Source organism: Leptonychotes weddellii, chromosome 7 (genome assembly GCF_054177405.1).
Source record: "Leptonychotes weddellii isolate Sample4059 chromosome 7, ASM5417740v2, whole genome shotgun sequence".
Lineage (NCBI taxonomy): Eukaryota > Metazoa > Chordata > Mammalia > Carnivora > Phocidae > Leptonychotes > Leptonychotes weddellii.
Window position 1 is genome coordinate 126,894,137 of NC_138375.1, and position 14,520 is coordinate 126,908,656.

Below are 14,520 nucleotides of genomic sequence, written 5' to 3' on the forward strand. Positions count from 1 at the left end.
GCTATGGTGAGTGCTGTGAAGTGTGCAAGACTGTTGAATCATAGATCTGTACCTCTGAAGCAAATAATACATTATATGTTAAAAAAAAAAAAAGAAGAAGAAGATAGCAGGAAGGGAAGAATGAAGGGGGGGGAAATCAGAGGGGGAGACGAACCGTGAGAGACTGTGGACTCTGAAAGGCAAACTGGGGGTTCTGGAGGGGAGGGGAGTGAGAGGATGGGTTGGCCTGGTGATGGGTATTGAAGAGGGCACGTTCTGCATGGAACACTAGGTGTTGTATGCAAACAATGAATCATGGAACACTACATCAAAAACTAATGATGTATGGTGATTAACATAACATAATAAAAATAAACTAAAAAAAAAAAAATACCCCAACTCCTGCTAACTTCACCAATTAAAAAAGATTAAGTACCTGATAACATGGCACTGAAAAGTATTCAAAGTCATCAGTCCAAAAAAATGACAGAGAAGTAGAAAAAAACAAAAATGCACACTCTGACTACCAAAGAAATGGGTGATAAAAAGATGGATTTTGTGTTGGTTTTCTTGATACCCTAGAATTGTGGTTCGTGATCTGTTGTGTTCAATCCCAAACGTGGGACCCTTGTTAAAACAGCCTGGTAGGTGCACCCCAGGGTTTGTCATTCAGTAAATCCTGGAGGTAGCCCAAGAATTTTATTTCTAACAATAGGTGCCAGATAATGTTGATGCTGCCAGTCTGGGGATCACATTTTGAGAACCACTGCCCTAGGATAAAGATGATAAATATATACCAGGACCCACACACTCAGAATCCTTCAGAGCACACAGCTCCAGGCAGTCACTACCAGTATTATCAAAGTTGGTAAATAAGGCACAACCTCGTTCCTATCTCTGCCCAGGAAACTCTGGGTTTTACTGCATAAAGACATCATGAAAATTTGTTTCGGAAATCAATATTTAAGACTACAACTGGCTGACAAATGTCAGAATAATCTGAAAACATAATGAGAATTTATTTAAGTTTTCAATGTAGGATACTTAAAATAGTGTTTCCATTTCTGTTTCCATGTGGATTTACAAACAGAAGTTGTGCCTCTTCTTAAATACCTTACTAAATATTCGTGGATTATCAAGTTTGATTAGTCTCTTTTCACAAACTTTACAAACCTGCTGATGGCTTAACACTTATTATTTCAACTCCTTCTGGCAAATTCAACTCTTGGCTATAAACCATTTCTGAAGTCAGAGTCAACTTGCTGGTACTCTGGAGATTTGCTCTGCAAGCCTGATACTTCTGTGAAAAAGGAGATACGATCTTCTCTGGAGAAGAAGAATAATGTTCTTCCGGCTGCCAAACTGCTTCAGATATTTTTGTATCTACTTTTTCATCTATAAAACATAAGAAAAGAACCAAAAACCAGGGGGGGGAGCCCTGTAAGTATTAAAACTGCTATATTTTTTTTTTTTTAAAGATTTTATTTATTTATTCATGAGAGACAGAGAGAGAGACAGAGGCAGAGGGAGAAGCAGGCTCCCCGCGGAGCAGGGAGCCCGATGCGGGACTCGATCCCAGGACCCCGGGATCATGACCTGAGCCGAAGGCAGACGCTTAACCGACTGAGCCACCCAGGCGTCCCAAAACTGCTATATTTTATAATCCCAAAGCCTTATGAAGGATGAGAAAACGTATTAATAGGATTCTTTATGGAAAGAAAATCAGAGAATCTGTTTGCTTTTTTAATTAACTGAATAAAACTACAATTATTTTCACTCAATAAGAACAGGTTTAAAAAATATGTACTGAACTATCTAACCATATATAATTTGTTCATTTAAGCCTACTTAAAGTTCAAAAGATTAAAAAAAAAAAAAGAAGACTCACCCAATGAGACAGGAATGGACTTCAAATGTAAATTCCACATGTGTAACAATGAACGGTTGTCTTGGGTACACTCTATTACAATTAGGTAGAATTTCTCAGAAAATCCATTAGGTGCGCTGCCTGTTGGTATTAATATTTTTCACTATTAACACGGATAAATGAGAACTTATTAAATATGCCAAGTTAAAAATGAATGAATTTTTAAAAAATTAAAAACTCTTACCTAAAATTCTATATACAAAGTAGCATTAAGGAATGCAATCAACTTTCTGATCACATGAATTTGTATTAAATTAAAATTTTAACAATTAAACGTATGCTATGCTTTTCATCCCTGAATCGACAGGCTTAAAAAAAGTCACATATCACAGTAATCACTATCACGTTGTTCACACAGGTTAGACCATAAGAAAATTTCTGAACAGGTGGAAACTATGTGACAGATACTTTATTTTTTATTTTATTTTATTTTTTATAAAGATTTTATTTATTTGACAGAGAGAGCCACAGCGAGAGAGGGAACACAAGCAGGGGGAGCGGGAGAGGAAGAAGCAGGCTTCCCGCGGAGCGGGGAGCCCGATGTAGGGCTCGATCCCAGGACCCTGAGATCATGACCTGAGCCGAAGTCAGACGCTTAACGACTGAGCCACCCAGGCGCCCCATATGTGACAGATACTTTAAATCAACGTATCATGATTAAAACTGTATTGCCAAATATATTTCAAAGTAAATAACTTCCATAATGGAATGACCTATTAATGAAGTTTATCTAAGAATCAAAATAAAAGTTGTCATCATTCACCACATTAAGAAAACTTTTCTTAGTCAAAACTGCATCATTTAAGCAGCACACAAGCTGCTCAAAATAAAAACACTGGATCTAAAATATAAAATCAGTGACTCATTACTGCCTGAAAAAAAATTAACTTGGTTTAATGATGTTTTCTTAATTATAAACTAGTTATATATATTAGTTATAAACTAATTATAAACAAGTTTTCTTAATTATAAACTAGTCTTCACTATGTACAAAATTATGTAAAGAAAAATTTTAAAAACTATAATCACAGAATATATAAAAATCAGAAAAATAACCATAAACATCTTAAGTTGTATTGTGTTAAGAAACTAAATGAAAAGGTAACCTTGGTAATATGTTCTGGGTGAGTTAGGCACTTAAATTACAAGAATTAAGAGGAAGGAGAGGATAAGGGATTATGACTAAAGATAAAAGATCAGAGATCGATCTATTTCTGATAATTTTACTAACAAGAAAGAATGTCCTAATAATGAAAGTATTTGTGAAACGTTTCTTTGGTTCTTGATAATTAGAAATGAACACATTATACTTTCTGGAAAACTCAGAGTTTTCTGGAAAACTCTGATAATGAAGATAACAGTTTTTGAGTAAAAGTCAGTAAGAATTCCCGAGATATTTTAAGAAAAACTAGGAAAAATACTGTTTTAAAGAGAAAAAAATAAATTAAAAATTGAAGAATACTAGAAAAGAAAATGCTAGAATAGATTTAAGATCACAACAAAACTCCACCTAAAGTATAAGAGAGTAATCTCTTTAAAAAAACCTTAAAGAGACTTAAAAAAAAACCTTAAAAATATTAATGTTAATATTTCAATATAAAAAAGGAAAAATAAAGAACACTTTATTGATATAAATAGCCCTTTATCCTGTACCTGACATTTTTATTTTCCACTTTCAGTATCTTTCCATCATTATATTCAGAGCTTACCAAAACACTGTGTTTTGCACAGTTCACAAATTCTCAGGGAAAATGACTAAGTGAAAACAGTGGTAAGAAATTCAACATTCAACATAACAGTGCAAACCTCAAAGGAAAAGAAAACCAAAAACACATGGAATTAAGAGTACAAGAGTAGTAAGAAAAATAATCTGGAACAAATACAGAGTGAAAATAGTATTAATAATGGACTTTTAAAAGCACCAGGCACAAACTGTATGGTTCATTTTTAAGGAAAGACATTTCTCAGTTTGGTTTGGCTCTGTAATTAAAACTGATGACCAAGGGCGCCTGGGTGGCTCAGTTGGTTGGGCGACTGCCTTCAGCTCAGGTCATGATCCTGGAGTCCCTGGATCGAGTCCCACATCGGGCTCCCTGCTTGGCGGGGAGTCTGCTTCTCCCTCTGACCCTCCCCCCTCTCATGTGTTCTCTCTCATTCTCTCTCTCTCAAATAAATAAATAAAATCTTAAAAAAAAAAAAAAAAGAATCTGTTTAAAAAAAAAAAAAAAAAAACTGATGACCAAGAGATTTGAGCTTCATTTTGCTCTGTTTTCCTCTATATAAAATAACAGTTAATTTTTAGTGGAGGAGTTTAATTTTTTTAAACGTTTAACTATAAAAGTATTAATTAAAACACTTTTGTCTTTAAATTATAACTTGAAGTTTTAAGCTACTGCTTTAAATTGTAGATTTCTAAAAGGTCAGGCATCTGTATTATCCAAACCTAACGTTAGTGCAGGACTATATCCATGCAAAGAGTACTCACATACTACTAATAAAAAACATCTCTATTATGCTTTTAAAAAAATATAATTGACAAACCCCTTTAATTTTTTCATGTTTATTTCCTGGTTTAAGAATAAAAAACTACCGGGCACCTGGGTGGCTCAGTCAGTTGAGCGTCTGCCTTCGGCTCAGGTCATGATCCCGGGATCCTGGGATCGAGCCCCGCATTGGGTTCCGTGTTTAGTGGGGAGCCTGCTTCTCCCTCTGCCTCTGCCTGCTGCTCCCCCTGCTCGTGCTCTCTCTTTCCTGCTCTCCCTCTCTCTCAAATAAATAAATAATCAAAAATCTTAAAAAAGAAAAATCAAAGAATAAAAAACTACTGGTATGTATATGGTAAATAACATCACAAACCTACACAGGAAAATTTTAAGTTCACATAGATGATATGAAACATTATATCAACTTATCTTTATTTACTGTTTAATGTACTCTACGTAATATTTCTCATTACATAAAAAAAACTATTCTTTACCTGCATCAGGTAATATTCTGTCTTTTCCCAGACTTTTCTTCTCAAGGTTATTCAAAATGAAATCTTCTTGAAAAACATGAAGCAGCTGGGTTTTTCTGCCTTGCTGAATGTAAATAAACACCAACATAAGTTGACATATATGTTATTTACCTAATGCTGAGTGGCCAGAAAAATGATACTTACAAGTTTGGTAATGGGATCTAATGCGATAATGCATCCTGGCCTGGCTGTTGACTGCTGACTTACGATGTTAAACACTTCACCAACATATTTCTGTTTTTAAAAAAAGTGGATATCTCCTTTATTAAACAATTAAATTAAAAAATAATTAATAAACAATATAAAATTTCATAGTAGATAAATAATAAATAAGTTCAAGTAGGGCTAAATAAATTCACAAGTTGCTTTCATTATAAACATTCGAGGACTTTACCTTACTATTCATTACAGAGGAATGAGTAAGAGTCATGGGTCAGTCGATGCAGAGAGGAACAAAAGCAAGGCATGGTAATTGTTAGGGGGAAGAATACTTTACATCCATAAATGTGGAAGACTGACTTCAATGTCACAGAAATGTTCTAAGAATCAATGCTTTTTAGGCATTAATTTTGAGGTGAGAAAGATGGAACTTAAGAAACATGTTGCTACACTATTTATGTATGCTGATTTCTCAAGCTACCTATGTCCTGACTGCTCTTAGTCAAGGTCACATTGTTAAATTCGGTCTTCATCACACTTTGTCTATGGGCAGCAGCCTTTGATTCTAGTGATCACTCCCTTCTTGAAATAACTGTCCTCACTGCCTTCCACTATGTACCACATTCACCCCACTTTTAACAGTGGGATGCCCCAGGGTTCAATCCTATCACTTCTATTTTCCTTCTGTGGTCTCATCTAGCCCCACACCTTTGAATTCATACTCTGACAGCTACTTATCTCATGCCTTCAGATCAGACCCCCTCTAAACTACAGACAAGCGTACTATGTCTGTTGGGTGTCATCTCGAAATTAACATGTTCAACACCAGGCTCTCAAATCCACCTGCTCTTCAAAATCAGCCTCTTAGACATTCTTCCCAGCTTCACTCAGTCGTTCTATTCTTCCTTGTGCTCACACACAAACATGAGGGAGCATCCTCTTCTTCTCATACAAGCCCCACATCCAGTCCAATCCTGCCTATTCAATGTTCAAAGCACATCCAGATGTGACCAATTTTATCATCTTTACCACTACCACTTGCTACCACTCTATGGCCCCTTGATTCTCTCCCGGACTACTGTGAAGCCACTACTCGTCCCATGTCTGATTTATTCAGCAGCCAGAGATCCTTTCAAAACCTAAGTGAGAGCATATCAATTTGGCATTGTCTTCAATGGTTTCTATGTTATTCACAGTAAAAGCCAAAGTTACCACAATGGCCCAGAAGGGCTTGTAAGATTTGGCTAGGCTAATTTTCTACCTTTATCCCTGACTACTCTTCACCTCACTTACTCTGCCCCGGCCACAATGTCCTCCTTGCTGCTCCTTTATATACCAAACATGCCCGGCTGTTTCTCTTCCTAAAATACTCTAAATATCCACATCCATATCCTTCATTTCCTGCAGGTCCTTACTCAAATGGTACCCTTCCTGTGAGGCTTTTTCTGATCAGCACCTTACTTGGCATTCCCTTGTACAACATGGTTTCTCTCTATACTATTTATTAATATATTTTTACCTTTTTTCTATACCCCTTTCACTAGAATGTAATCTCAGATTTGTGTGTTCTCTTCACATCTCAATTCCCAGCACTTAAATACTACCTGAAAAATAGAAGGCCCTCAATAAATATATGTTTCTACTATAACACTATTATATGTGTTTTTGAAAAACCTTGCATTCTGAAAAAAAACACACATTAAAAATAACTCAGGGAAAGATAGGATTGGGGCAGACCACTGACACTTGTGCAGCTGTAAAACCAGAACATTAACAAAAACATTAACTGGTAGCTGAGGAGATGGCTTGAATCCCCTGAACAAGAAGCTCAGCATGGCTGAAGGTAAGGGATATTTAAAAACACCAAGACGAAGAGTGGAGATAGTAGCTTGCTGGAGGTGCTAGGACAATGCAGACGGTGGGTTGCTATTAGCTGTGCACAGGAAGAAGTGCCGCCCGTCACAAGACAAAGGCTTTGCGATGGTGTTGCAAGGACTCCTGACTGTACTGCAACCAAGCTGAGAGCTTTTTTCTTCCTTGATTCTCAAGATAAAAGTTCTACTGCTGTTACTCCAGCTCCCATTGCCTTGAAAAAAACTGCAGATGAACCAACGTAACTTCCACATTTATACTGCCAGGAGTCCTCATTTATCCTTGAGCAAAGAAGCATTAGAGAAACATATATTGTATGACACTAGACTCTGTTTTTGGAATGAATGAAAGAAATGGTTTCTTTTTAAAGAAGCTAAAAATCGCTGTAATGGTACATTGCAAATGTGAAAAAAATAAAGTAACTAGAAAATAGACATCTTTTTATTACAAATTATAGGTCACAATTCTAGAACATGCCCAAAAAGTATAAATTAAGTATCTAAAAACCTCATACTATACACTTAATTTTAAAAGCTATTTACTTACAGAAATTTCAGGATTGGAAAGCTCATACAGAAGTTTCTTGGCATCAATAACAGCTTCATATAATCTCAGATATTGCCCATCACTTGCTACAAAGCATGCACTAGGAGAGTTGCAGTATGCACCTAGAAAGTATTCACAAACATTTAAAATTTAACCCTGAAATGATGATACCAGAAAATCTAAATTTCTTAAATAAAAATCAGAAAGCTTACCTAGACAGTAACTGGGTATAAGAGTGGGCAGCCATGCCACATTGGAAAATGCAGAAACATGTAGAGAATTAATCCGGGCAAGCTCAGAAACACCTCCAGAAAAAGACAATGGCCCAACTGGATCAACCCTCCAAAGAATAAGCTCACTATAAACTGCATTGGGATCCTGATATGTCACATCAACGCTGCTTTTATTCTGTTGTGCCAAAGAACATTCTTCAGTATTTACAGGATCACAAGATTGCTTCTGGTTATCAACATCTGGTGTCCTTAGTGCATTATGGTGTGACGTTGTCAGCAATAATGGTAATACGGAGTGGCAAGCTAAATCATTAAGATGAAAGCGATGACCACAGTATCTAGATTTGTGAGAAATACTGAGAACTGTAGAAAAAGCAGATTCTTCAGCAAAACTGACCAGCCACTGATTCAGAGAGCCATCAGCGTGCTTTGAAATCATCATAACATTAGGGGTAAATATACTTAATTTTAAACTATTAGTTGATTTACTGTGGCCGGAAGAGATAAGCATTGATGTAGACCGTGTGAGGCTAGAAGGTTTCTGTTTCCCTTGCTGAATAGCCAAGTCAACATTCTTGGTGCAGGCATACATCACTATGCTTTTACAGAGAGAGTTCGCATCACCTGTGGGAAAAGCTACAGGAATTCTGGAAACAAAGGACACCTAGAATTAAGAAAGTAAGCATTAGAACATATGAAATAATACAAAGAAGTATTACAAAACTGTACCCACATTTAATAAGAAGCAGCTCTCCCGAGATCATAATAATAGTACCTGGACTTGACGAAACATACCAGGCTGGTATTCGTCCAGCCAATCCACATGCCAAACTAGCAAAGAGCCATCCATGGGATGAATACTGAATAGCATGTCTGCATTTTTACTCCATTCAGACAGAAGTACTTCAATCTGATGATCAATGGCAGCTGATGGTAACGGTACAAAACTTGAATTTGGTACCATTTTATCACTGCCCAATTCCTTCTTTTCATGATTTATTTTCAGATCATCCACACCATCATCCATTTCTATAAGCAAAAGAATTCATGAACCAAGTAAATACAATCAAGCTATTAAGAAAGATCTTTGTAAATGCATTCAAGATGAAAAACATAATAGCTTTCAAATAAACAAGAAATTGGCTCCCCTTTAAAAATAACTTCGCTCCAGGGATATAAGGCCATTAGAGTTAACTCAGCAGTCAGACGGCCTATAGGACTGAGTCAGTGGATTAATGGTAGAGGACAATTACTGGACTGGAGAATAGGTACACTGGTTGTACCACAATTTACTCAGAAGTAAAACATACTACTTCCCTGGACCTTAGTTTTTCTCAATGAAGAAGGCAGAATTGGGTTTATAATTCTGGGGTGAATTATTCAAATATATTATTGGAGTGTAATTTGTACTTTCTTCACATTATTGGATTTTTTAAAACCTGAGTCAGCTACACTAGAGATGCTCTAGGTACTTGCACTTATAACTGATATGACACCTTAAAGAAACTATTTTAAAGGAATACATTTACAGTGTCCAATTTCCAGATTTCCTTCAATACATAGGTAATTTCTAACAAGCTCCCAGGTAATAATGCTACTAGGCCACAGATAGTCCTTCAAGTAGCAAGGCCTTAGGGGCTGACGGAAGCATAGGCATGGAGAATCCTGAGCCTGCATCAACCAGTAAAAGCAAGCCACCGGGAACAGGAACACCAACACTGGATTATTAACTGAGCTAGTCCAAAGTTGTATTAAGCCACTGCAATCTTGAGTTTCCGAAGCTAGTAGCTAGTCTTACGCCAATATAAAAATCTTAGCTATTGTCAATAAAACTTAACATTTTTTTATCCTTCTTAAAGCCTTACCTTCATCAGATTTTACATCTGCCTGATTAGAGTCTTCTACACTGGCCTCAGAAGATGGTTGTTCAAAACTTTTTCTGAGTTGCTGTAAAAAGACTTCCATGGACAAAGTAAAATGCAACTCTTTATTGTTCAGCCAGTGTACCACAAAAGGCCCGCTCTTCTCATTATTTTCACTTAGACTTAGAGATGTGATAGAAGGGAGAAGTGGAATGTCTGTTAAGAACAACAACAAAACACATAACACACAATTAATATTTTGATCATTCCAGCAATCAGAACGTACACGTCTCCTATTTTTACCACTGTTACATTTATTTTTAAACCTCTAAACTAGATTTTAAGTAAGATTCCCAATACAATGTTTGCCATAACAGCTTTTAAAATGGTAAATTTAACATAACTATTATAAAGGAAAACAATTCTATATTCTAGGTCACAGACTGTAATTTATCTATATATACATATACAGAGATTTTCTTTATTTCAAAAAATATTCTCATTAAGAAATAAATCTGTAATTTGTAGACATGTTAAGAGGAAAGTCTCCTTAAAAATTTCTCCAAGAAAAATGCCATCAATATGTAAAGGAATGTGACTTATTTACCTCTATTTTAACGACTTTTTAACTTAAATTTTTAAATGACCTACCTAACTCTAAGCTAGATAATGCCAATTTATTAGCATCAAGATTCAAGTTGGAAAGTAGGAACTGAGATCCCCATCTTACACTGAAGAAAGGCATTCAAGACAAAACCAGGTAAAAAAAAAAATTCTTTCTTGGTATTATTTTTCATCTAATTGCTAAATTAAGTATACTAAAGTATAAATTCAGAGTAAATTGTGACAAATGATAATCCCTAACAGAGAGGTGAAAAAAAGTTTGTCTATCATATTAAATCAAATATAAACTAGATCATGCTGGTATCTGCTGAACAGTAAAGGCTAAAATGGATTCAGGGAAGGTAAACTATTTTCCACAAACAAATTTATTGATTTTTGTTTTTAAAGGAGAAGAGAAATAATTTGACTTAATTACTTGTTCGAACAAGGTATCAATTGTTAGACACCAATGAAAAACAGTATTATAGGGGATGGATGATAAAGGAAAGCATAAAAGAACCTTTCCCCTATCCCTTCTGTTGGAGGCAAGTTCTAAGAGTTGATAGATATATCCAAGCCAATCCGAGCTCTGTTTATAAATGCACATTCATTACTGTAATTATTTGATTAGTATTTATCTATCCCCTTCCTAACAATAGGCTTCAGGAGAGCAAGGATCACACCAGTTTCCAACACCACTATACCTTCAGTTCCTACCACTATCTCTAGTTGCTATTTGGTTGGCACAGACCAAACACTCAGTAAAAGTCCTGAGGGACCGTACTGCCAATCCTATTATCCCTAGGTGGATATACATTAGTGCCAGGGAACCAAAGAGTGCCCTCAAGAATCCTATTCAGTATGATGTTCTGATTTTCAAGTTACATTCAACACAAAAAAGATCAGCGATGCCTCTAAGAGACCACAGGCCTACATGTTCAATACGCAAGAAGGAGAGGCGAGGTTAATGCAGGTTTTTAGCAGCAGCATTCTCTGTAAAAGGAACCTTAAATTTCTTCTATCTTCTGACCTCAAGGAATTTTATTAAAGCCATTTTTTATGAGAGATCTTCAGGGAAAGGGTATAAGAACTAGAATTAAAAGAACATGCTCTTAGGAGCTCCTCTCTTCTATTTCTATTGATGGGCAAATAAGTGAAGCTCTATCTGAAAGTTTGGCCTTGAACAAGAGACACAGCATCCAGAAAGGTCATTCCTAAAGGTCTAACTTAGGGAAAGGAGATCTCCACAGTGTCTGCTACTGATATTATTCTGCTTTGATTTGTTCTACGTATATGGATTTTCCTTAAGGTCCTATTAGCTAAAGAAAGATTTTAGAGTTTTCCTTATTGGAAGGTCGTCAGGGAGATGCTACATTGGAACTCAGGGTTTATTTTTCTGTAACCCCTCGGCCTTTTCCACTAAAGGTAAGAAACCAAGCTTTCTTTATTCTCAAAATGTTGTCCTTTATTCAGAAGAGACTTTCACAACAACACCAGTAGTCTCAGAGCTGCCTCTGGGTATTACAAGCACTTGCCAGTGTATGTTTTTTGATAAAGGTAAGGGTATTTCCCAAGCTTATATAAGGTTTTCCTAAAAACAGTTCAATATCATCCCCTTTCATTTTCTTGGCTCATGGATTCTTTTAGAGCTGGGACTGTTGTTAACCAAATAAAAGCCAAGAAAATTAGCAAGCACTTTTTATTCCTAGTGGAAGTATCTCTACCCTTAACTTACCAAAACATTTCTCTCTTTGATTCAGGTAACTAATGAACCACATTTATTGCTGTTTCCTTGAAGAATGTAATAGTACTGCAAACCCAGGGAGAAAAACCGTAAGATACTCTTAACAATAGGAAACAAACTGAGGGTTGCTACAGGGGAGAGGGATGGGGGGATGGGATAACTGGGTGATGAATATTAAGGAGGGCACGTGATGCAATGAGTACTGGGTATTATATAAGACTGATGAATCACTGAACTCTACCTCTGAAACTAATAATACACTGTATGTTAATTGAATTTAAATAAAAAATAAATTTAAAAAAATAAAGAAATGGAGTAAAAAAAATAGGTTATGCTTACTTCATGCGTAAGAGTATCTCCAAATATACAAAAACTCAATAGTGGTTATCTCAGCGGAGAACAACTAGGGTCGGGCAGAGGTGAAAAGAGGCTTTCACTTTCCACTTTCTGTACAGATGGTTATTTATCATGTGCAAATACTGTTCTTAATCTTTTTCCCAGTAATACTCTAAGGTTCCTCTTTACCCCAAATCTGACCACCTGTTTTTTTAAACTCACAGAAAACATTTACTGAAAGATGAGCACTTTAAATCTTCAAATTCATAGATAGATCCAGATATTCTAGATTTTTTAAATCTAATAGTACATTATTTGACTACTGAGGTAAGTTTCTTAATTCTTCCAGTTATAACTTCTACATATTTCTGCCTTATTTCTGGAAGACCACCTAAGATCAAGCATTAGACACAATGGTTTTATTTATTTTTTAAAGATTTTATTTATTTATTTGCCAGAGAAAGAGAGAGCACAAGCAGGGGGAGTGGCAGAGGGAGAAGCAGGCTCCCCGCTGAGCAAGGAGCCTGATGCGGGGCTCGATCCCAGGACCCCAGGATCATGACCTGAGCCGAAGGCAGCCGCTTAACTGACTGAGCCACCCAGGCGTCCCTACACAACGGTTTTATTTTAAGAACTATACAATAGTTAACAAAATACTATTTTATGGTGTTAACCTGTGAAGTATTAGCTCAAATCTCAACTTTTGAATAAACTAAGAATCTCAAATGACTTATTAAGATCTTAATCAGAAACCAAATCATAGCTTTAAAAAGCAAACAAGTAAACAAAAACCTATGTTTAAGTAATCAGTGAGCTGGCTGGCTATAATGAAAAGTTAGATAAGTAAGTTACCTTCAATTTTTTACTTATTCAAAACTAGAAGTAAAATGTCTCTGTTATAAAATTAATTTACTCAAGTCCAAGAACAGTTGTTGAACAGTGTTCTATTACCCGTGGCTGGGTTGATGCTGGCGGCAATATGAAAGTGGCAAAGTGCGTTGGCATGCAGTGGAGCATTTCTGTGGACATGATGAGGGTCCTCCTGGTGTGGCAGGTATCCGGTATGCGCTACAACAGCAAGTGATCTCCTCCGACCTCTGCGAAAATGTCTCAGATTTACCTGTACCAATAAACACAAAGTAACACCAGTGGCTATAATGTCATAAGCATATATATATAAACATATATATATGGGCTACAAAATGATTTTCAGACATTATTCTCTACTTCATTTTTCCATTTTAATTAGCTCATTTTTAATTCTAGTATAATTAACAGCATTACATTAGTTTGAGGCATACAATATAGTGATTCCACAATTCTATACATTATTCAGTGCTCATCATGGTTCAGTGTGCTCTTAATCCCCATCACCTATTTCACCCATCCCCCCACCCTCTGGTAACCATCTCTTCAGTTTTTTTGTCTCTTTTTTTCTTTGTTCATTTCTTTTGTTTCTTAAATTCCACATATGAGTGAAAGCATATGGTATCTGCCTTACTCTGACTTATTTCATATATACTCTATTTCAGATGAGTTTATATATACAAACATCTTTCAGTACTTTTGTGCAGGAAATCTGAAATCTGAAGAATAAGCTTAGACCTAAACTGCCTAACTTCTTTCAACCATCACACAATACTTCGCAATTTTTATTTGGTTTATTTTTCTGATAATTAATTTCATAAAACAAAAGTTCACAACAATGTGTCTGTGGATAATGATGTCTCTATGCATACTGTCTCCTTTGTGTCCAGTTTACTCCTTATGACGATAAAGCACTGAACAATATTGACATCATACATTAAGATGATATTTCAAGTATCATGGCTGATTCGTGAAGCTTTTTCACAGAGATCACTTCATTTGACCCATAAGCCAGAGTGCTGATATTTGTTTATTCTCATCTTTCATATGATAAAATAGTTTCTACAGAACACAAGGTCACCTAAACACAGAATGAGAGTCTTCATTCCTAGTCAAGAACCTCTTTCAGCTATTATTACACATAACCATTTTATCAGTTGTAACTCTCCAGGCAATATATATTTAATTATATTCTGAGCCCTGAGAATACTCTCCAAATTTGACAAATAGTTTTTCCATAATCATACAAAGCATTCAAAGACAAATCACTTTTAGATCACTTTCTGTTTTCCATATCAAGAAAATAAGAATCTGTATTATTGGTGTATGTTCAATTAATCTAAACATCAAAAATTTACTTTTACTTTCTACACTAA

General features: G+C 35.8%; 1 protein-coding gene across 6 annotated transcripts in view; it reads right to left on the bottom strand.

Annotated features, from left to right (window-relative positions):
• The window catches only part of DMXL1 (Dmx like 1), a 130,297-nt gene that overhangs the window by 78,960 nt on the left and 36,817 nt on the right, over positions 1 to 14,520 (bottom strand). For all 6 annotated transcript variants that reach the window (XR_014147278.1, XM_081827204.1, XM_081827203.1 and 3 more), the window contains exons 9-17: positions 13,229 to 13,397; positions 9,598 to 9,810; positions 8,508 to 8,761; positions 7,712 to 8,396; positions 7,500 to 7,621; positions 5,067 to 5,156; positions 4,884 to 4,986; positions 1,868 to 1,987; positions 1,153 to 1,374 (exon numbers count right to left, since the gene is read on the bottom strand). Coding sequence is in view for 5 of the 6 variants with exons in the window: in XM_081827204.1 (XP_081683330.1) it covers positions 1,153 to 1,374; positions 1,868 to 1,987; positions 4,884 to 4,986; positions 5,067 to 5,156; positions 7,500 to 7,621; positions 7,712 to 8,396; positions 8,508 to 8,761; positions 9,598 to 9,810; positions 13,229 to 13,397 (1,978 nt within the window). In the remaining variant the exon portion in view is untranslated. The remainder of the gene's footprint in view (positions 1 to 1,152; positions 1,375 to 1,867; positions 1,988 to 4,883; positions 4,987 to 5,066; positions 5,157 to 7,499; positions 7,622 to 7,711; positions 8,397 to 8,507; positions 8,762 to 9,597; positions 9,811 to 13,228; positions 13,398 to 14,520) is intronic.